The following is a 24,630-nucleotide window of genomic DNA, read 5'->3' on the forward strand; positions in this document are numbered from 1 at the left end:
ATCATGTCTGCTCTTTCAGACTTAGCTAAATTATATGTTTTCTAATTATAAACCCAGTTTTTCTTTCCTTATCATTGACTTTAGAACTCTTTTAAGATACTGTGTGTTCTTCTACCTTTTATTCCCTCCCATATCCCATAAACAACATAAGCTCTTTAGATTCCCATTTGAGTATCCCTGTAATTTGACCTCTCATTCCTTCCCAGTAAATACCTTCATATAATTTGGGATCCCTCTAGAAAAAACCCTTTGTGCTCACTGCTCCCACCTTCCCTTTACTTTCCAGAGTCTCTGTCTTTACAACTCAGTTGATTGTTACTTAGAATGCCTTTCCTCCCCAGTCAGTAAGTACTCAAATCCTATGTAATCTTTAAAAGCTATCTAGCTCAGATGTCTGCTCCTTGCCACCTTCCCCAAACTCCCAGTTAGGAATAATTTCCCTTAAACAGAAATCACATAGCATATTATTTGGACCATTCCTATAGCACTTCTGATGTTCTTCATTTAAAACCAATATACCTATGTTATCTTCTCTAGTAGACTGTTAACTTCCTGGAGGGCTAGGCTGTTTTTAATTCATCTTTGCGTTTCTCAGGGTACCAGACTCAGTGCCATTCTGTAGCTACTCAGGAAATATTGAATTAATGAATGAGTGTTTTATCTGTGTCTGTATTATCTTCCCAACTAGGCTGGAAGCTGCTTGAGTGCCAAAAAATTTTCCTATTTATCATGGTATCTCTTAAAGTACTTTGGCCTATGGCTTATGCAATTAATATTACCTGAGTAAATGACAAAGCTAGTCTGACTAGCTATTATTGTTTATGTAAAAAGATTTGTACCCCCTTGTCTTTCTTATCATCCTGCTGATTCATTCCTGTGAGCCCTTCCCCTGACTGCTTCTCACCCAAGTGTTTTTTTCTGTGTATATGTTAAAGAAAGCATTTTTTAAGGAAACACACATTTTATTTTATTCCCCCTCTGAGAGAAAACTACTTTCATTTTAGGTTTTTATTTATGGGATCTTTTTTGCTGTACTGTAGATAATATCCATGTGGTCAGTGGATGCCTTTTAGTATTCCCATTGTTTCCATGTGTGGGATAGTAGTCTATATGTGAGCATTTGCTATTTGATTACTTGCAGGCTCTATATTAATAACTAATGAGAATAACTGGTATTGCTCCACTATAAGACAATAATTAGAAATTATCTTATTTACTTGCAGTGATGTTTAGTAAGGTGCTAAACACCTTTCTGAGTCTCTGTCCTTACCAGTGGAAAACTTGCTTAACTCCACACAGTGGTAAGGATCAAATAAGATAATGAATATAAATGCTTCATCTAAATGTATAGTATTTTCTAGAAACTACATGAACAGTATCAAAAAGGATTTTTGGGGGCGGGTGGTTAATAGTGAAATGTGAATTAGAAAGAACCTTTCTATCAATTTTGCATTTCTATAAGCTTTGTTGAGAATAAAATAAAATGTTTTATACTTGGAAAGAGACATTCTTTTGGAAAATATGTAGAGGCAGACCTGTCCACACAGAAAATGTAGTATTCTGAAAGAGAATCTTGATTTAGCAAGATGCAAGATATAACTGCCCCCTCAAAAAATCTTTTTTATAGTGTACATGTAGTTTCTAGAAAATACTATACGTTTACATGGAATCTTTACATTCATTGTCTTATGTTGTCCTTACAAGTTTGTGGAGTTGAGTTCTCCAGAAGTAAGGATAGAGAATCAGAAAGGTTTTTAGTACCTCACTAAATATCACTGCAAGTAAATAAGATAATTTCTAATTAGCAACTCTCTATATGCTCCATCTTGTTATGTAGAGTGGATAACCTCATTACAGGCACACCTTGGGAATATCACAGGTTTGGTTCCAGACCACCTCAATAAAGTAAGTATCGTAATCAAGCAAGTTGCATGAACTTTTTGGTTTTTTAGTGCATACAAAACTTATGTTTATACTATACTGTAGTCTGTGAAGTGTACACAACAGCATTATGTCTTTCAGATACACATTCCTTAATTAGTTTGTTGCTTAAAAAAAATGCTAATGGTCATTCCAAGCCTTCAGTGGATCATGTTCTTTTTCCTGGCAAAGCATCTTGCCTTTATGTTCGTGGCTACTGACTGATCAGGGTGGCAGTTGCTGATAGTTGGAGTGGCTGCAGCAATTTCTTAAAATAAGACAGCAATGAAGTTTGCTGCATCAACTGACTCTTTCAGGAAAGATAGCATGTGATGCTGTTTGATAGCATTTAACCCATAGTAGAATATCTTTCAAAATTGGACTCAGTCTTCTCAAGCCATGCTTCTGCTTTATCAACTAAGTGTGTGTAATATTCTAAATCCTTTGTTGTGATTTTAACAGTATTCGCAGCATCATCACCAGGAGTAGATTCTATCTCAGTAAACTACTGCTCTGAACTTTGACCCAAATCCAGATATGCAGTCATAAATAGATTTTCCTCTTACTAGTCAGAAAAATTAACGATTAATATTCTAAATAAATACTTTGCAAAATGTTTATGTGTTTGCCAGAATCTGCCATATAATTAACCTTTTATAGTACATCTCAGCTGATAAGAAGCCTTTTAAAAGGGTTACAAGTTGTGAATTAGCTTTTAACCAATGTTATTTAATTGTTTAGACTTAAAAATTTACTTTAGAAAATGGGTAGAGAATTCTTGATGGGCTTCTTGCAATAGGCATAATAATTCCATTTATTGCAAACTACACTTTACTTTTTGCTGCTGTTGACATTTCCTTACAGTCAGTAGAGGGAACACAAGTTTTCTATCAAACCCTTCATCACAAACTGAAGTGACATCATTAGTGATGGTATAAAGGAAGAAAATTCTAGAATAATTTATATTGGCTCATGTTACTGGGAAAAATTAAAATTTAACAGGTAGAAAGCCAATAATTATAAATATAAAATGTAATGTTAGGTTTCAGAGACCATATCTTAAGTTAAAAGATACAGTAACAAGAAAAAAATGACATAATTCCTTTAAAATTCAAAAATCTGGGTTATCAAAGCAAAAATGGGCAAACGGGATCACATCAAGTTAAAAAGCTGCTGCACAGTAATAGAAACATCAAAGTGAAGAAACAACCCACAAATGGAGCAAATATTTGCAAACTACCCACCTGACAAGAGATTTATAACCAGAATATATAAGGAGCTGCAACAACTCTATAGGAAAAAAATCTAACAATCCAGTTAAAAAATGGGCAAAAGATCTGAATAGACATTTCTGAAAAGAAGTCACACAATGGCAAACAGGCATATGAAAAGGTGCTCAACATCACTGATAATCAGAGAAATGCAAATCGAAACTACAAAGAGGTATCATCTCACTCCAGTTAAAATAGCTTATGTCCGAAGTCAAGCAATAAAAATGCTGGCAAGGATTTGAGGAAAAGGGAACCCTTGTCACTGTTGATGGAAAGGTAAATTAGTACAACCACTATGGAGAACAGTTTAGAGGTTCCTCAAAAAACTAAAAATAGAGCTACCATATTCAGCAGTCCCACTGCTGGGTATGTACCCAAAAGAAAGGAAATTAGTGTATTAAAGAGATATCTGCACTCCCATGTTTATTGCAGCATTGTTCACAATAGCCAAGATTTGAAAGCAATCTAAATGTCTATCAACAGATTAATGGATAAAGAAAATGTGGTATTTATACACAATTGAGTGCTATATAGCCATAAAAAGAATGAGACCCTGTCATTTGCAACAACATGGATGAAACTGGAGGCCATTATGTTAAGTGAAATAAGCCTGGCACAGAAAGACAAACGTTTCATGTTCTCACTTATTTGTGGGATCTAAAAATTAAAACAGTTGAACTCATGGACATACGGAGTAGTGGATAGTTACCCAAGATGGAGAAGGGTAGTGGGGTCATGGGGAGATGGCAATGGCTGATGGGTACAAAAAAAACAGTTAAAAAGAATGAATAAGAACTAGTATTTGATAGCACAACAGGGTGCCTACAGTCAATAATAACTTAATTGCACGTTTTAAAATATCTAAAAGTTTAATTGGATTGTTTATAAGATAAAAGATAAGTGCTTGAGGGGCTGGGTACCCCATTTTACACGATGTGGTTATTACACATTGTATGCCTGTATCAGAACATCTCATGGACTAAAATATATATACCTACCATGTACTCTCAAAAATTAAAATAAAATTTTTTAACAATTTGGGTTATGCTAGATTAAGGACTAAATTTAATTTTACTGGAGGTTCTATTGTTTCTTTATGCATTGTTTTCTTACCATAAATTCTAAAGGTCATTCCAGGGCTATCTGAAATGATTACTTAAATGATACACTAAACTTATATGATATACTATACTAACTTTGATATACGATATAGCAAAAGAGATAGTGATTTATGTGTGAGCCAGTTATGTTTTTGTCTTCTTCAACAGGATTAGAAATTTTTTTTCAGGACAAAACCCAGAGGCTGATTGTATTGTGATTAAGGACTTAGTCCTTAATTAAGAACACACATTTCAGCAAAATACCACATATATTTCTACAAATAGTAGACAAAAACATTTTACACAAAAAAACTTCTATAAATGTAGTTCCATGAAATATCTATATGCTTCCTGAGCATTTGACGAGACATGGAAGATGATCATTGTCCTTATCAAATGTCGTTATTAATTTGTTCGAATGATGCTATTCAGACTATTCTGCAAAGAAACCCAGATGGCATAGATGCTTATTTGTATTACTGTGTTAGGGTTAATTAAGTACAGAGAAAACAAGCCAGTTTAATCCCTCTCTTTAGTATCTTATAGCTATTTTAAAATAATGCCCCTCTACATTTTTATTTAACTTTCACCTTTGTTTAATGTAATAACTGTTTAAGTTAAATAGGGCCTATGGAAATAGATTCATTTTATAGAGGAGTATTGAGATATATTGAGACTTGGTTATTCAAGGTTATATATTATATTAAGACTGTCATCAAAACCAGAATCTGAAGCTCTTGACTCCTAGTTCACGGAATTGCCAACTTAAAGTTTATGTTGAAGTAATCTAGGGGAGATGATTTTGAAAATATAAGAACATTGTTGAAATCATTGATCTTTTAAGTGCCTATTTCTTTATCTTTTATGTGCAAAGTATTATGTCATTACTGTTTGATAAAACAATAAAATAAATCATAACTGCCCTAGAAGCTGTATTGTGTAATGATGCTACAAATAGACAAAAAGTATTTTAAACAGTAACATGTTTATATCATATAAAAGCTAAGAATACTTTTTAGAGCCAATGCAGTAGAGAACACCCTACATACTATTATATAGTGAAGGAGAGTGCTCGCTTCGGCAGCACATATACTAAAAATAGTGAAGGAGAAGAGTTGGAGGAAATAGCCAAGGAGATTCCTCTGCTTATGTAGAAAGAGAATAGTTCTGAGATTGAGGGCTAATATCCCTTAAATAAGATTACTCGGGCAGTCAAGTTGAGCAGAGGTAGTTCTAGAAGCTGTTTATAGTTAAGATGGAATGCTAAATAGTATAGCGATAGGTGAATCCTTGGAAACTACCTAGTGCAGGCACTAGTTTTACAGTTAAAGAAAGACTCAGAGTCACTCTGATTCTGCATTATTTGTTCGAGGTTAGTTATACACCTGGATACACCCAGAGCTGGAATTAGATCCCTTCCAAATGACTAGGTATGAAAAAAACTAGGAAACAGATTAATAACAGAATCTAGAAGGTGGCAAATTCTGAAAATGTATTGGAGGTGTAGAGTGTAATTTTTGCCAAGATGTGATATCCGTCAGTCTTCGCAAGAGGGGAAAGAGAAGTGTTAACTCAGTTTTGGTTTATTGGACAGAATAAATAAAAATAGAAGGCTGTAGTGATCCATGGAACAGTTTGAAAAGTAGAATGAGCTGCCAGATAGCCATTAGAAAATGACCTTCTCAGCAATGTCTAAGGCATTTTATTAATAACAATAATAAGTGTAGTAATGATGATAACAGCAGCTACAGCCATCATTTATTGCATGTTAGACATCATGTCAAGTATCTGTATATAGTAGTTTATTTAATTATTTTAACCCTGTGACCTAAGTGTTTCTATGCCATTTTGTACATGAAGGAGCAAAAACTCTGATAGGTTAAGGCATTATCTAGTTACACAGGTAGTCAGCTATAGAATCAAATTTTGAATCCTCTTCTGTTTGAATTCTAAAAATAGTGTAGCTCAAACTTGAGTAACAAATAGGCCTTTTTTCTAAAGGCAAAATAATCTTCCCACACCCCATACTGACTTATTATTTTATAAAATCCATAAGTTTATAGCACATATTATATAGGTTAAAAATTAAATAAATTAAATACAAGCAAAACCTACAAAATTAGCAAAATTCAAATTTATGACATTAATTTAATGTAAAAGATGTTTTTTTTCCTGAAATGAAGATGCTGATTGCAAGATGAATTTATCGCTAACTGCTGTCGTACAGGTTCTTTCAAGTTTGACATGCCTATACTGCCATGTGCTTTGTGGTAACTTGGTTCTCCCACCACTTTTCTCTGTTTGAACTTCTTAAAAATATCCCCCCAGGCGATACTCTCTAGTATCATTTGACCTTCACTTGGTGTAATCAGTTATTTATTGTTAATCTTGCCTCTGTTTTCATTAGTTGTGTCTGACTGCCACTTGATACCAATTTAACAGTTTGGGACTCTGAATTGTCATAGCATTGCATATTTAGTTGTAAGGTGATGGTCAGCCATGTGATCTGTATTATGTTTATGTTAATTATTTTAGGTTATCATCTAGAGGGAGCCACAAAATTAAAAAAAATTCACAGACCCTGCCAATCCTAACCAGGCCTTTGTTGTTTCCACCTAAAGAAAAATTGTATCGCACTTTTTGTCAAAACTCTGTACCCTAGTACTACCTGGTTTCTGTAGGGTAGTAGTGGAGATCCAGAAAAGTCACCATCTCCATCCACTTCAGTTCAGGTTCTGCCATTTTGCATCTGAATTTCTGCCACAGCCCTCAGCTTTATTCCCACCAAATTACTTTCCAGTGTGAGTTTTTAAGAATATAAACTTCTAGGACTCAGCTTAAGAATCACTTCTTCCTGGATACTTTTCCCCATTGCTTCTCCTGTCTCTGCCTTCCCCTTCTATCTGTTACACTTCACCATTTTCTCTCCTAGATCTTCCTGTTTCTTCTTTACAACTCCATGATACCGTCTGCGCACCTCTGTTATAATGCTTAGCATATTGTATTGTAATCCTTAATTTTTCAGTCTCCCAAGTAGAATATTAACAAATTCTTCTTCCTCCTCCTGCTCTTCTTCGTTCTCCTCCTCCTTTTTTCTCCATCTCCTCATTCTTTTTTTCCTCCTCCTTCTCTTTTTTAGCATATTGTATTGTAATGCTTAATTTTTCGGTCTCCCAAGTAGACTATTAACAACCACCTCCACTTCTTATATTTCCGCCACCACTGCTGCTTCTCTCTTTCTTTTTGTTTTTTCTTTTCTTTCTTTCCTTCATTCCTTCTTTCTTTCCTTCCTTTATTTTTCTCTCTCCCCTTCTCTCCTCTTCTCTCCCTTTTCCCCCCTCCCTCCCTTCCTTCCCTCCCTCCCCTCCCTCCCTTTTCTTCACCTTCTTTCTCTCCTTCTCCTTCTTCTTCCTCTCCTTCTCCTTCTTCTTCCTTTTTCTTTGAGTTGAGGTCTCACTATATTGCCCAGGCTGGTCTTGGACTCCAGGGCTTAAGTGGTCCCTCTGCCTCAGCCTCCCAAGTAGATGGGATTACAGGCACATACCACCGTGCCTGGTTATTGGACTGTTAACTTGAAAGTAAGACCTACCTTATGCATCTGTGTAACTTGCACATTGTCTGAATGGGAAGAAAGTCCCACTAATAGACTTAAGATCCTGAATCACTGATCACTGAATTGTGATTTTATTTTATTTTATTTTATTTTATTTTATTTTATTTTATTTTATTTTTGAGACAGAGTCTTGCTCTGCCACTCTGGCTGGAGTGCAGTGGCGCAATCTTGACTCACTGCAACCTCCACCTCCCGGGTTCAAGCAATTCTCCTGCCTCAGCCTCCCAAGTAACTGGGATTACAGATGTGGACCATCACACCTGGCTAATTTTTGTATTTTTAGTAGAGACAGGTTTTCACCATGTTAACCAGGCTGGTCTCGAGCTCCTGGCCCCAAATGGTCTGCCCACCTCAGCCTCCCAAAGTGTTAGGATTAGAGGTGTGAGCCACTATGCCCAGCCCAGTTGTGATTATAGAAGTGAGGATTCAAAGGTAGGCAAAACAAAGTAGATATTTTCTTGTCTTTCTCATTCATTATATGAAATTTATATGAATGACCTAAATAGTTACTGTAGTAGACTATTTGCACATATAAATAACATAATGTTGGAAGTAATCTCTCCATAAGAATTAAAAGATAATAGCATTTTGTTTATCTTTTGGTTAGGTGCTGTGATTGTCTCCACGCCCCAGGATATTGCATTGATGGATGCACACAAGGGTGCTGAGATGTTTCGCAAAGTCCATGTGCCTGTAAGCATTTACAACTTCACTGTTGAAAAATATAAAACTCTTCCAACTGAAGAAGCAAGTCCTTGAAAAATACAGTTGAAGTCGTAATTTAGTCCTGTGCAGAAGGCTTTATGAATGTCCTAGTTCATATTTATGGTTACTTTAAAAACACACTTATAGGTGCAAACATGTCTACATATTATATTAATCCCGAAGAATTCTAAAACATCCTTTAGGTAAGTGTTTTCTGTAGAAGTACTACTTCTCTCATAATTGCAGCTCTCACTGACGAAAAACAATTACAGAAGTGTTTTAGGAAATTATTTAGATAGACAGACTTGAATAGATCACTTATGGGGAAACAGATGAAAAAAGATTACTTTCTTCCTTCTGCTTCCTACAGTTCAACTTACTTAAAAGTACAATAAAATTAGACAAAATAATTAAAATTAGATGGGGTCAGAAGTGAAGTCAGTAAACAAATTGTGTGCTATTAAGGAACTTAAATACATGCTAGGGGTGTACCATGACTTTTCTAGCAGCCAAAGGAAAAGAAATATAGTACCATTATAAAACTGCATTTCTACAAAGTTAACAAAAACAAAGAACTGGATGCTCAAGAGAGACAGAGCTGAGAACAGAGAGAAATATCTTCCCTAGGTTCTTAGAAAGAAGAACCTGTGTATGTAATGAACACACTCGTCACCTTCTTTACAGTAAATTGAGGATTCTTCTACTGTGCCTCAACAAAAGCAGGTGGAATTGTGCTGGAGTACAATTTAAAACAAACATTTCAGTACAGTGCCAACATGATGCTTCTGTGTAGCTAGCTAGCGGCCTTGCTTATTAATTCAAAAACAGATTTTAGAGCATATACATCAGAGCTTTTTAAACTTCAGTTTGTAGCTTAGCTTCAGGAGTCTCATGATTTTTCTCTCTCACCTCCCCTACCCCTAAATTGTATGCCTAAGTGTATTTGTTTTGGTATGGAAAGAATTGTAACTTTAATCAGATTCTGTAGTGACCAGGACACAGGATAAGAACCAATAATGTATTTGAATGAATGGACTTGAAGGGAAGTGTTCATAAATGTTTATCTCTCAGAGGGCTTTCGAAAAGTATAAAATAGTGTAGTAGAGTGGTTGAGGTGATTTATCTCAAGTACCTCTTCTGCTTTGCCAGTTAGCACAGTGCTGTGAGCATTGGCAAGCCACAGAACTCTGGGTTGGATTGACATGTTCTTGTGGAAATCAAGGAGGCTGATAAGGAAGGTGCCTGTATATTTACCTTCCAGGTGGTCTGAGGGTTTTTCACTAGGGCAAGAGTCCCCAAACTACAGCCTGCGGGCCGCATACAGCCCCCTGAGGCCATTAATCCAGCACCCCCCCCCGCCCCCCACCGCACTTCAGGAAGGGGCACCTCTTTCATTGGTGATCAGTGAGAGGAGCACAGTATGTGGTGGCCCTCCAACGGTCTGAGGGACAGTGAACTGGCCCTCTGTGTAAAAAGTTTGGGGATGCCTGCACTAGGGGGTTTATGATTGTCATCAGCAAGTAGTTTAGGGCCAGTGTTCTATGTTATAAACTTTAAGAATTTGAATTAAAACAATGATAACCAAATGCCTGCCTCACACAGAAAACTCTCTCTAAAGCACCTAATTTGAGCAATGTTACTTTGTATTATGCCTTCTTAGACAAACTAGACACAAGTAATGCCTATCCAGATAACTAAATTAGGTTTCTTATTATATGGGATTTTAAATATAGGTCAGCAAAAAGTTAGAGAGATGGTTATCTACCAAAAATTATGACATTAACAAGTAATCTATAATCTTTCTTTCTGACAGAAATTAGATAATAGGGCCAATTGTCTGTTCAGATCACTCCAAAGTTAGGATAATAGCCATTCTGTTTGCACGTAAGTGAATGTTTAACTTCTCATTCTGTAAGACTAGAGCTGAGGTATATGTCTAGCTTACCCAAAAAACATGAATTTCTTGAGGAAAAAATTCTAAACAGAGCAGGAGCAAGACCTCTTTAAAATTTTACCCCCTGTAAATTATCACTTTGTGTATCAAAAGACCATTTCAACAGACACTGTCATTTGAGGTGACTATGGCTATGGAGCAAGTCCTATGTGGACTTTGCTAGTTAGGAGTCTAATCTATAGTTGCCAAATTCAGAATATATTATCTTTCAGTCCTTAAGTAAACCTGTATAACTGTATGTAGACCTGGATACTTAATCTCATACTGTTCTGACAGATTTTTTTCTAGATTCTAAGGCAGAGGGTTGGACAGATAATGCTATGGAACATAACAGAGAGGAAGAGGGATGGTCACCAAGTCCAGGTTAGGCTGTTGCTAGGTGGATGCCACTGAAAGATAAACGTTGAGGATATTAGCAAGAGAGTATGAGGAGGTATTCCAAGTGAAGGCTGATAGACTGCATAAGGCTCAGAGGACTACTTCAGGGATCAGTTAGAGGGTAAAAGAGCTGTTTGGGATGAGAAAGTTGATCTTAGCATGTAAGTTTGCCAAGTTAGAGCAGTTCTGGGTCCTGACAGGTCCAGGATGTTGCCTTGGGTTTGTGGGACTTAGTGGGAGTGAAAATGAAAGTCACTGGAACTGTGAAATTTTTCCAAGTTGGGATTTATACTTACTTCCTCTGGCCTTTTGGATATCTCCCTGTATCTTTATTATAGCCCTCTCTTTTTTTCATCCTACATTTGAATTATTTTCCTTCTAAACTACCAATATTTTTTAAAAGAGATAGAAGGTCTTAATCATCTCTTAAACCTGCAGAACAAGTTAGGTATTCAGTAATGTTTGCAAGTAAATGAGTAAGAAATTACCAGCAATAAACTCTGTGAACAATTGGGCAGTCTTGATTCAGCTACATTGTAAAGGTCTTGACTATGAGTGGGAAGTGGATTTGATGACCTTTGAGATTCCTCTGGCCCCTATGAGCCTCAAAGCCTAAGTAATGGTAAAGCTTTGAAATTAGTAAGTGTTTTGTAAATACCAAAAAGATGTTATGCTTTGTTTATACCACTTTATTTCATTTCTTCCCCTTGGTTTTTAGTCTTGCTCTCTGCTTTTTCCCCATTTGAAGTGCATTAGTTACCATGGAAACAATGATGTCATTGGAATTCATCAGTATGGACAGAGTTTATAATGTCTGCAAGAACATTTTGAAGTTAATTTAAATGATTTCTTAAAACTCAAGGCCTTAGATATGAGAAGAGATGAGCTATTAAATTATCTGTTCTCTGCCTAAAATGATAACAACTATACCAAATCCTTAACTATCTCATTATTTGTAGGTAGACCATTTTTTAACAAAATAAAACTTTTCGGTCTTACACATTTTAAACAATGAGTAATTTATGTGTTATGTTATTCTCACTCATTTTTGTTGCCTCCTTATACATGAGAGTCCCAGGCACCTCAACTTGGAGCCCTCTTCTACTATTTGAACTTCTGGTGTCAAAGGGATTTCACTATATCGTCCTTCCTTCTTTGATAATCTCTTTCCCAGCTACTGAAAGTAAATGTACATTTATTCTCTTACTCCTGTGGCACATAAGGGATCACTTAGTTACTTTTAATTCAACAAATGTGATTATTTATTCCACACATCTGTATTTACTGATATTTAGTGTCTTCTATAAGCAAAGTGCTATAATAAACTTCCATTAGTGGTTTAGGAAAAAATAAGGAAAAATGAAGCCTTTTTCTTCAAGTACTTTATCATCCTGTAGACTAACTATTTTGATGCCCTCAATTCTGAGAAGTATAAAAACACTTTTTCTTCCAGGCTATCAAGGATGACTTTATGGAAAAGCCGTGATTATTTTTTTCATGTCCCTGTAATTTTACACATCCTGGTCCTTTGCCTGATAAGCCACAGCCAATTTAGGGAACCCATGTATTCATTTTTAATACCTCTGCTTAGACATTATTTCCTCTAGAATGCTTCTTTCAGTATGCCAGGAAAAGTTATTACTCCTGTCTCTGATCTGGTTACACATATGTTTAGTTTGGTTCTTATTCCACTACAGGTTTACCTGTCAGTCTTCACAGAAGAATGCAAGTTCTTGGATGGCAAGAAAACATGCCTTAAACATTCTTAAATGCATAGTTACCTGGCATATAGCAGGCAGGATACTTTGATCTGGGATGTAATGCCATCCATGTCTGCTATTCCCCTTATCCCTGCTCACAGGCTACTCTGCTTTGCTTTCTCTGTGCCACAGCTGAACTGGTCTTCTACTTCTTCAGAGTTTCCACACACCAGTTCTTGCTTCGGAAGCCTTACCATATTCTTTCCCTACCGGAGAACATTTTAACCTCACTTTTCACCTGTTAACTCCTTTTTGTACTTTGGTACTTAGATTAAACAAAAGTCTCTTCTCGGGGAGAGTTGCCCTAACCACCCCCGTTTTTGTTTTTGTTTTTGTTGTTGTTTTCAGATGGAGTCTCACGTAGTTGCCCAGGCTGGAGTGCAGTGGTGCAGTCTCAGCTCATTGCAATCTCTGCCTCCTGGGTTCAAGCAATTCTCCTGCCTCAGCCTCCCTAGTAGCTGGGATTATAGACACATTTCACCAGGCTCATTTTTGTATTTTAGTAGTGACTTGGTTTTATCATGTTGACCAGGGTGGTCCCGAACTCCTGACCTCAAGCAATCATTCACCCACCTCGGCCTCCCAAAGTGCTGGCATAAGCCACCTCGCTCAGCCCACCCTAACCCTTTTATGAGCTCTTTTTATTTTGTGATCCAGTTATACTCTATTACTCCTTTTGTAACTGTTTTTTTCATTTGTCAGTACTTTAATATTTGCATACTATACTATACTATACTATACTATACTATACTATACTATACTATACACTCTGTGAGTACAGGGACCACCTGTCTCTCCCTCTGTGCCTGGAAGATGTAGTTTCTCACTAAATATATACTGAGTGAATGAGTGGAGTAGGATTTTCATAGGCATATCTAGGGACTAGGGAGGGACAGAATTCAGTCTGCAAAGAATCAGGAATACACAAGTTGTATTCAGGATTGTTCAGTTTGTCTGTAGTTGAGGTAGTACGTATTGGTGTATTGCCAGATTTGGTAGAGCCTTAAACAGTAGGCTAAGGAATTTGTACTTTCTTCTTAAGATTATAAGAGGAGTTCGTAAAGAATTCTGAATGGGAAGTAGACATCATTAGGATAGAATTTAACAAAGATTTAATCTGGTGGAGATGAATAAAAAGAATAGGAGCCAGGAAACATGGAGGAAGTAAGTGAACATTTGCAATGATCAAAGTTATTCACGCTGCAGGTCGTGACCCACCAACAGATCATGAAATCAGCACAGTAAGAGATGTAACCAAAAATGTTTAAACCATGTCAGAGTAAATTGCTCTTAGGAAGAGAGTCTTACTTCATAAAGATTTGGTCTCAAAAAAAAGAAAAAAAAAAAAAAAGATTTGGTCTCAAGTAGAAACACACATATTCTCTGTGTGTTTGTATTGTGTGTTTCTTGCTCCTGTAATAATACTATTATAGTAGATGAACAGGTGAGCAGAGTAGCTTTCTTCCATGTAGTCAAGATGTAAAATATTTCTTTTATCAGTGAGACAGTTTAAAAGGTTGGAAAAACATAGTATAGGTGATAGGCAGTAAGGGGCTGATTTAGAATAATGCCAGTGAAAGCGGAAGGAGAAATGAATGTAATTGACATTTTGAAGGAAGAATTGACAATTTTGGGAATCAATTGTATAGGGTAGAAGAGTTAGAACAAAAAAGGCAGAAGTCAAAAGAATTTTGAGTTATACCGCCATTAATCTACCAGGAGCTGATTTTTAGTTCAGGTTGACAACAAACTAGAAATAAGAGGTTGGATTTCAGTCACAAATCTCTGCCCTTCTTCTCTATGAGAGTTGTGATTTAATAGTGTTTGTCAAGGAAGAAACTGGCAAAGATACTGATAAGAGAAATACTCTTTTTAAAAAATCTCTTAAATACAGATTTTTGTTACCACTTAGAGAACTGTATTTTTAATATTCTTTTGTGGTTTCAAATTAAATTGCTTTCCACATTTTCTTATAATTTTTTGAATGATAGGAAACTACTTGCAGAGGCATTTTTGCATAGTAGTGAAGAGTGTGAGCTGAGTAGTTTGAATTGTAGATCCCAGCTCTGCCACTTTGTAACTGTATGACCTGAGTTATTGATTCTATGCCTTAGTTTTCTCAGTCATCATTTGGGAATTGTAGTAGTATTTTCCTCAGGAGGTTGAGATGAGAAATAAACAAGATAATGTATATAAATGGCTTAAGTACAGTTTTTGGCAGTCTAAGCACTCAAAGTTGATATAATGTTATATAATGATTTTTTAGAATGTTATGAATTTACAGATTTTTATGTATTTGACCTCAGTGTTTTGACTAATCTCTTTATTTGCTAATAAGAATTTAGGGCTGGGTGTGGTGGCTCATGCCTGTAATCCTATCACTTTGTGAGACTGAGGCAGGAGGATCGCTTGAGGCTAGGAGTAAGCAACATAGGAAGATCCCTGTCTCTACAAAAAAATAAAAAATTAGCCTAGTATGGTGGCATGCAACTGTAGTCCCAGCTACTTAGGAGGCTGAGGTGGAAGGATTGCTTGAGCCTGGAAGGTTTAGGCTGCAGTGAACTGCAATCATGCCAGTACACTCCAGCTGAATGTTAGAGTGAGACCTTGTCCCAAACAAAGAAGAAATTTAATTAGAATTTTTAAAACTACTGTTCTTTGAGATATCTTTATTCCTTGAGTATTTTGATTGAGCATTTACGTTATCTTCATATAGATTTGTTAAGTTGCTATATTATTTTGAGTCTAAAATTCTGCATTATTTGAAATTTACATTATTTAAGGAAGGCTAATTGCTGTTACAAGTAGATCCCAAAATATATAATGATACAAATACAATGGAAGTTTCTTTCTTGCTTATATAACAGTACTATTATAGTAGATGAACAGGTGAGCAGAGTAGCCTTCTTCAGTGCAGTCTTATCAGACTGTTGGAGCCTCTGTCATTTTCAATTGTTAACTTCCAAAATTACATTAGGAGCCATCTTCATTCTAGCCAGCCACAAGGAAAGAGAATACAGAGGCATATACCTACCTTGGAGATTTTTATGGGCCAGACCTGGATGTGGTACACATCTACGCCCATTCTACTAGCTAAAATTCAGCCACATGAGCACATGTCACATTTCTTAAGGGGCCCAAGAAATGTAAGTTAGTTGTGTGCCAGGGGAGATGAGATCATGAATTTTGGTGAGCAGCTAGCAGTCTATACCACATTTGACCTAGAAACAAATGTATAGATTAAATTCTAATGTCGATCACTGAATGGATTTATTTCCTAATAAATAATTCTGAAAATTATATAACTGTTTTAGTCTTAAAAATATTTGTTTTATAAAAGAGAGAGAAATTTTACCTTTCCTGTGGTTTATTTTTTCTGCTAAAAACAAAAAACAGACAATCCTACTGCGGTATGGAACTTTTTAGTATTTATTTGTAAAGGTTAAGGATTATGTTGTCTTCTTAGAAATTATATTGTCTTCTTAGAAAACTGAGAAAAATTTATTACCTTTATAAGACTGGATAGCATTCTGCATCTCAGCCATAATTAAATCTCAGAGGCTAGAGATATATACTCATTTGTGTCTTTCTCTAGGCTCTCTTAGAAATCTGTGTGTGCTTTGAACTAGAATGCTGTTTTATGTGATTTACATGAATTAAACTCATCGCTCACAACTTTGTGAGATACAGAACACCATTTCCCCCATTTTGCACATGAGGAAATGTGGTTCAGAAAGGTTAAATAACTTACACAAGAATATCTATGTATTTAGTGGGGCATCTGGGCTCTGATCCCAAGAAGTCTGCTTTCCAGAGCCCTTATTCTTAACTGCAGTTTCTGTGGATACTCTAGAGTTGAGGTTTAATACTCTGGACATCATGGACTATCACAGGGTGACAGATTCTAGGGTGTAAGAGGGTTCTTCATTAAATTTACTTATTATTGGGGTTCTGATGGTTAAGCTAGATAAGCCAGAAGAAACTGGTGGATTGAAAAATGGGGAGGAGTTAAGGAGCCATAGGTTCTGCTGACAGTCAAGGAGGTATCATGTGGGTGATATGGGGAAGGGGAGTTCCATGTCCAGGATCTAGGAGAAGGGGATGAAGCATAAGACTTGACTGCAGCACTGAGTGGTAAGGATGGCTGAAATCAGGCCTGCCCTGTAACTGTGCTCTTAATTACTATGCTATATTGCTCAACTTTATTGACTTATTATTATTTTAGGCCACTTAATTCCATGCACAAAAGTCTCTAGCCTATTTAATTGTCATCTTGTTTAGTGACTTCCTTATACAAAACAGTCACTAAGGTAGTTTGAATTTTGACTTTGTCATCTACTATGTGACCTTGAGCAAATAATTTAGCTTCAGTGTTTCCTTCCATGATATAGGGATGATAATACCCATCTCATTGGTCATCATGGCAGTGAAGCATGATTACAATGACAGTACTTAGTATAACCTTATCACACGGTACTGTAAAGGGTAGCTCTGAATGTTATTGTTATAGTGGTAGACATTATAGATCATTATAAATCCTCTTTTTCAAGATGAAGAATTCAAGGCATAGGTCAGGCATGGTGACTCATGCCTGTAATTCCAGCACTTTGGGAAGGCAAGGTGGGTGGATCATGAGGTCAGGAGTTCGAGAGCAGCCTGATGAACATGGTGAAATCCTGTCTCTACTAAAAATACAAAAATTAGTCAAGTGTGGTGGTGGGTGCCTATAATCCCAGCTTCTCAGGAGGCTGAGGCAGGAGAATCACTTGAACCTGAGAGGCGGAGGTTGCAGTGAGCTGAGATTGCCCCACTACACTCCAGCCTGGGCACAAAGGAAGACTCTGTCTCCAAAAAACAAAAAAACAAAAAAAATTATAAATAGTAGCAATTCAAGGCATAGAGAAGTTAAGTTGCACCTCATGGACCCACAGCTATTTAGTTGGTCCCTGAGAGGAGCATGGACACAGGCCTCCCTGTTCATTGTTCTTTTCATGTCAAATGACTATTTCTCAAAGAGAAAACAAGAACACCCATCTCATTTTTAAAAATGGTGATATTCGTGCACGTGCTTCAAGAAATATACCAAAAACTGGTTTGAATCTAACAACCGAAAAGCACTTATGAATCTAAATTAATTTCAGTTATTATTATTCATTATTTAACAATGAATTTTTCTTCCTCACTTTTTCTTAAATCATCCATAACTTTTAATGCTTGTGACAGGTTCCACCCAGCAAGCATTTAACCTGATCATAACCTGGAGAAATTGGATTATATAGTAGCTTAAAAATGTTTCTCATTACCTGTATCTGGGTTTAAAATGCCAAAAAAAAAATTAAAATTGGAGCCTTTTGAGCCTCCTTAATTCAATAGATTTAGACACAAAACTCCAATATTCAGAGCAATGTTGATATTTCAAGAGAATCAATTTTTAAAAAGTTAAGAAGTGCCCTTCTGAACCAGTGATGGATTGGAATACTGCAAGAATCACATGCAAAAGGGTTGTGATGGTTGATGGTAGCCAGGCATGTAGTATTTGCTTTCTTTCAGTAAAAGAAGCTGAGGTAAAAGAAAAAAAGGACCTTACACTTTGATGAGGCATTAAAAAATGATTGAGCATGCTTACAGCTGTATCTCAGTGGTATTATGTAAATTAAGCAATAGCAAAGCATCTGTTTTCTAATGTTTCTGCTATTAAAGGATATACACAATAGCTCTACATAAGTACAAACAGCTTAACAATGTATGAAATATTCACAAGTATTTCACAAGGCTTATTTGTGGGGGAAGCCATCATAATGGACTTGAATTATTTCCTCTTTTAATAGAGAAGAATTTCTAATGAACAAACTGCAACATGGATATTCTAATGTTCTTCCTTATTGCATTAGTTGCCCGCATTCAAAACTCATTGATAATGGAGGATTGCTGTTAAGTAAACTTGAGCAGTGGTTTCTAAGCTTTTTAGTACCCAAGGCTTTCTTTTAAATTGTCCCCCAGCTAACCCTATGTTTTGAAAGAATTGTTTGCCACAGTTTGCATATGTTAATTAATGACTAACTTCTTTCTTAAATAAATCAATGATAGAATATATAGTGTATGTATATCTATATATATTGATATAACTGTACCACTCTGTATATGCATATAGAGAGACACACACAGAGTTATATATATAACTGTTGTATGAGTTCTGCACAGAATGAGATAACCATAAAAGAGGATTATCACATTTGGCTGATGTAATTTCAGTTAAAAGCACAGAAACTTGGTGGTTTTGTGTATTTTTATAAAACGGTAGTCTTGTGTTTATTTTAAAGTGTTTTATTTATGTTCAGTTTTTAAGAATATTCATAATAGGCCAGGTGCAGAGGCTGAGGTGGGAGGATTGTTTGAAGCCAGGAGTTAAAGACCAGCCTTGACAACATAGCAAGACCTTGTCTCCACAAAAAATAAAAAATTAGCTGAGTGTGCTAGCATGCATCTGTAGTAAGGAGGCTGAGTCAGGAAGATCACCTGAGCCCACCCAGGAGTTGCAGTTGTTTGAGGCTTCAGTGAGCCGTGATCACGCTACTGCATTCCAACCTGAGCAACAAAGTGAGACCCTGTTTCAAAAAAAAAACCCAAAAATTCATTATAAATCACAGAACCTAATAAAATATTTTTGTGCATCTTTAGAACCTTAAAAAATTAGATAGGAGAACTAACAAAATAGGTTCTGCAGTTAGGCTTTAGTTGTCTGGGGCTGCACTGTCCAATGGAAATATAAACCATGGAAATATGAACCCAAATGTAGTCTTAAAGTTTTTTTTTAATAGCCATATTTTAAATAGTTAAAAAAAAGAGATGAAGTTAATTTCAATAATACATGTACCACAGTATATTCAAAATATTATCATTTTAACATGAAATTCACATAAAAATTATTGAGGGTCAACCAACGAAGGAATTGTATTTGAAAAACGCTAGGAATTCATATAATTTAATAAGGGGAAGAAAACATATAATTCATTGAAAAAATATGCAAGAGACCTGAACAGGCACTTTGTGGAAGAGGATATATAAATGACCAAAAAAATATAAAATATATAGTCAACTTTATTAATAATTATGGCAATGTAAATTAAAACCATGGTGGAAGAGATAGGTGGGCACAGACTCCAAAAGAATGAGGACAAACTGGAATGCAACTGCACCCCTAAATCTTCCTTTCACCACCTCTGAACAAAGGAAACCAATAGTGTGTAATGCCTAAGCCTTCATTTTCACCTTCCAGATCTCCTGCCACTTTACTTTTGGCAAACTTTAACCAGGAACTATGTAGGGGAGAGTCTAAGTAATATAGTTCCTAGTATAAACAAATTGACAGTTGAAAAAACCAGCGCAATACTTGCTAAAATTTAAAAAGACTGATGGTACCAAAGGTCCAGGCTGTGGAAGGGCTGGAATTCTCATACATTTCTGGTGATAGTATAAGTTGATAGAACTTTATTTGGAAACCTTCGCTTCTTTAATGTATTAAGTTAAATACATATAACCTAATACCCAGCAAAAAAAAAAAAAAAAAAAAAAAAGAGAGAGAGAGAGAGACAGAGAGAGACAGAGAGAGACATGTACAAAAACATTCACAGAAGCATTGTTTACAGAGGCCAAAATCTGGAAACAACCCAAATGATACACAACAGGAGAATGAATATTTGTGGTATAGTCATTATAAAATCTTAAGACTCAATCAAAGTAAATTACAGGTACATAGTTTAGCTGGGTGAATCACTTGGACACACACACAAAATTACATGATTCAATTAGTATCAAACTCAAAACAACACAAAATTTATGGTGTTGGCAGGTTAGTGAATACCTTTTGGAAAGTGTTTGGAAGGTATATAGGGAGACTTCTGGGATGCTGGCAACACTTTATTTACAGGGGCTTGGTAACATACATTTTGGTGAATCCATTTTGCTTTAAACTTCAGTACTTTTTTGTGTGTTCCTGGTATACTTTGATGTAAACGCTTAAAAATAACTTGAAAACTTTAAAAATTATTCAGATATTTTACATTTTTTTAACTTATACTAAGTCTTCAATACTCAGGGTGTATTTTATACTTACAACACATCTTAAGTCAGACTAGCCACATTTCAAGTACTCATTTTAAGTACACACTGACTAATGGCTACCCTGTTGGACATTGTGGGTATATAGCCCCACCATTTTAGAGCTTCTATGGAGTTAGACTTTATTTCAGGACTTTTATTGGAGTGCTAATTAGGAAGAATAGGAGATTATTCCTCCCAAGGAACTCATCTTAATTTTACTGCTTTTTTTGGTTTTGTAGAATATTTTCTATTTAAAAACAGATGGTTGTTTTTATAGGCAACTTCACAAGACACCTAATATGTTATTGTTTTGGTTTTTTGTTCTTATTGCTTTATTACCATTCTTCTCATGACCACGTTTTTAGAAGCAAACTTTTCATTGAAGTGTGACATACTTACATAAAAGGGCACAAATCATAGCTCAATAATTTTTACAAAGTGAACATATCCATTGTTTGTATTCCAGAAATAGAACAATAGAGAGCCCAGAAATAAATCCACATATTTACAGTCAATTGATGTTTGACAGAGGTGCCAAGAACAAACAATGGAGAAAGGACAGTCACTTCAATAAATGGTGTTAGGACAACTGGGTGTCCACATGCAGAAGAATGAAATTAGCATATTTCACACCATGTATAAAAACCAACCCAAAATGCAATAAAGACTTACATGTAAGACCTGAAACTATAAAACTACTGGAAGAAAACCTAGAGGAGAAGCTCTATGGCATTGGTCTGGGCAGTGATTTTTCTGGATAGACAAAATAGCAAAATAGCAAAAACAGACAAATGGGATTATACCAAACTAAAAAGCCTCCAAACAGCCAGGAAAACAGTCAACAAAGTGAAGAGACTACTTACAGAATGAGGGAAAATATTTGTAAAACATACATAAGGAGTTAATATGCAAAATATATGAGGAACTCAACCCAATAGCAAGAAAACAACCTGATTTTTTAAATGGGCAAAGAATCTGAGTAGACATTTCTCAAAAGAAAACATACAAATGGGCAACAGCTATATGAAAAAATGCTAGTATCACTAATCATCAGGTAAATGCAAATGAAAACCACAATGAGATATCCCTTCATACCTGTTAGGATAGCTATTATCAAAAAGGTAAAAGTGTTGGTGGGGATGTGGAGAAAAGGGAACCCTTGCACTTTGAGTGGAAATATAAACTAATACAGCCATTAAGGAAAGTAGTATGAATGTTTCTTAAAAAATTAGCTATACAACTACCATATGATCCCACAGTCCCATTGCTGGGAATATATCCAAAGGAACTGAAATCAGTCTACCAAAGAGAGATCTGCACTCCCATGTTTATTGCAGCACTATTCACAATAGCCAAGATATGGAATCAGTCAACAGATGAATGGATTTAAAAAATGTGTATACACACACACACACATACACACAAACAATGGAATGCTATTTGGCCTTTAAAAAGAAAGAAATCCTGTAACAACATGGATGAACCTGGAGGACAGTACATAAAGTAGAATAAGCCGGTTACAGAAAGACTAATACTTCATCAGCTCCCTTATATGTGGAATCTAAAAAAGTTGTATTATAGAGGTAGAGAGTAGAATGGTGGTTACCAGGGGCTAGGGAGCAGGGATTGGGGAAATGTTAGTCAAACAATATAAAATTTCAAAATAAGAAGTAGAACATTACCAGCACCCCAAAACCCCTGCCTATGCCACCTTCCAGTCACTACCCCAAAATGGAACCCAAATTACAACACTATGGATTAGTTTTGCTTGTTTTTGAAATTTTTACAAGCAGAATAATACAGTGTTATACTTTTGTATGTCTGGTTTATTTTGCTTAAAATTATGTTTGTGAGATTCACTCATACCGCTGATTGTTGCTATAGTTCTTTTATTGTCATTGCTCTGTAGCATTCCGTTGTCTGAATATATCACAATTTTCCCATTTTATTGTTGGTGGACACTTGAGTAGTTTTCCATTTTTGACTATTATGATTAGTGTTGTTATCAACATTGTTGTACCTGTCTTTTAGTGACTGTTTTGTTTATGTTTCTGTTGTTACATAACTGGGAGTAGAATTGCTGTGCTGTAGTATAAACATATATCAGTTTATGTAGATACTGCCAGACAGTTTTTTAGAATGATTGTACCCATTTCCACTCAACTGAAACAATGAATCTTACTCATTATGCACTGTCACAAATATTTGATATAATTTTTTTTGTTTTAGTCATACTGATATTTCTTTTCTAATCTAGTCTCAAGCATAAGTGTACTTTGAATATCCTCTGTTGTGGAATGTCTGTTAAGTCTCTTGCCCATTTCTTTATTGTATTATCTGACTTCTCCTTATTGATTTCCAGGAGTTCTTTATATATTATGGGTAAAAGTCCTTTGTCATGTATGTGTATTGTATATACTATCTCCCACTCTATAGTTTGCCCTTTCACTCTCTTAATAATATCTTTTGATTAATTTTTAAATTTTAATGTACTCCAATTTAATTTAAATAATTTCATTTGTGTTTATTGCTTCTTTGTGTCCTGCTGGAAAAATATCTGCCTACCTGCCTGCAGCATTATTATATTTGCCTATTTTTGTCTAAAAGCATTATTATTTACCTCTCATAAATAGCTCTACAGTCCTCCTGGAATTAATTTTTGTGTATGGAATGAGGCAGGAGGTTAAGATTTGTATTTTATATATGGATATCCAATTAACATGCAGTACTATATTGTCTCCATTGTAAATTAGTGACTTTCATATATGAGTCTCTTATGAGCTTTTCATTCTATTATAACTAACATTTTTGGTAAAGTCAGGCAAAGTGGTATATGTTTGGGACATTCTTAAGGTGAGAGAATTCTAGAGTTAAGTGGAATTGATTTATTTAAGATGTCCTAGGAAGCAATATTAGAACATTTATCCTTTTACTGGAAGAAATTACATATTATCAGTAATAGAACCAAGCTTAGTTGTCAAAACCCCTTACTTTCAAACATATAAAGGGTTCTTTAATTCCAAACTTTTTTTTTTTTTTCTGAAATGGGGCTTTGCTCCGTCACCCAGGCTGGAGTACAGAGGCACAATCACAGAGCTTCCTGCAGCCTCGACCTTCCAGTCTCAAGCAATTCTCTCACTTCAGCTTCCTGAGTAGCTGGTATAACACGTGTGTGCCACCATACCTGGCTAGTGTGTGTGTGTGTGTGTGTGTGTGTGTGTGTGTGTGTGTGTGTGTTAGAAACAGGGTCTTGCTATGTTGTCCAGGCAGGTCTTGAACTCCTGGGCTCAAGTGAGCCTCCTGCCTTAGCCTCCCAAAGTACTAGAATTATAGGCATAAACCACAACGCCCAGCCCACCTCCAAACTTTCATTTATATATCCTTATTAGTAAATGATGTTTGAACATATAACCTAATATATGTATTAAATATATGTATTAAGTTATATATTGTATATGTGGTATACATATATTACAACATTAATATGTTATTTTCATTATAAAACCCACAAAATTGAAATTGAAAAATAAATTATAAAATAGAAATAGAAATTTCAATGTTTTCTTTCTGTACCTCTGTATCAACCAAGATGGGCTAGGTTATGTGTGTTATCAACTCTCAAATTTCAGTGGCTTAAAACAACACAAGTTTATTTGTCTCATGCTCCATGTTCATTGTGGTTTGGCTTGAACACTCTTCTGTATTGTATTGTTCTCTGTATTATTCAACACTCTGGCACCCAGACTGACATAGCACCCCTCAACTGGAGGATTGCTGGTCATCAGGACAAAGGGAAAAATAATGGGGAATTAACACTTAAAGCTTTGAC

The 24,630-nt window shown here is 35.7% G+C and overlaps 1 protein-coding gene across 12 annotated transcripts in view; it reads left to right on the top strand.

Moving 5' to 3' along the window:
• Positions 1-24,630, top strand: part of NUBPL (NUBP iron-sulfur cluster assembly factor, mitochondrial) — a 275,614-nt gene that overhangs the window by 234,269 nt on the left and 16,715 nt on the right. For all 12 annotated transcript variants that reach the window (XM_074393327.1, XM_074393328.1, XM_010334957.3 and 9 more), the window contains one exon: positions 8,512-8,597. In XM_074393327.1, coding sequence (XP_074249428.1) covers positions 8,512-8,597 — 86 coding nt within the window. The remainder of the gene's footprint in view (positions 1-8,511; positions 8,598-24,630) is intronic.

Source organism: Saimiri boliviensis, chromosome 2 (genome assembly GCF_048565385.1).
Source record: "Saimiri boliviensis isolate mSaiBol1 chromosome 2, mSaiBol1.pri, whole genome shotgun sequence".
Classification (NCBI taxonomy): domain Eukaryota; kingdom Metazoa; phylum Chordata; class Mammalia; order Primates; family Cebidae; genus Saimiri; species Saimiri boliviensis.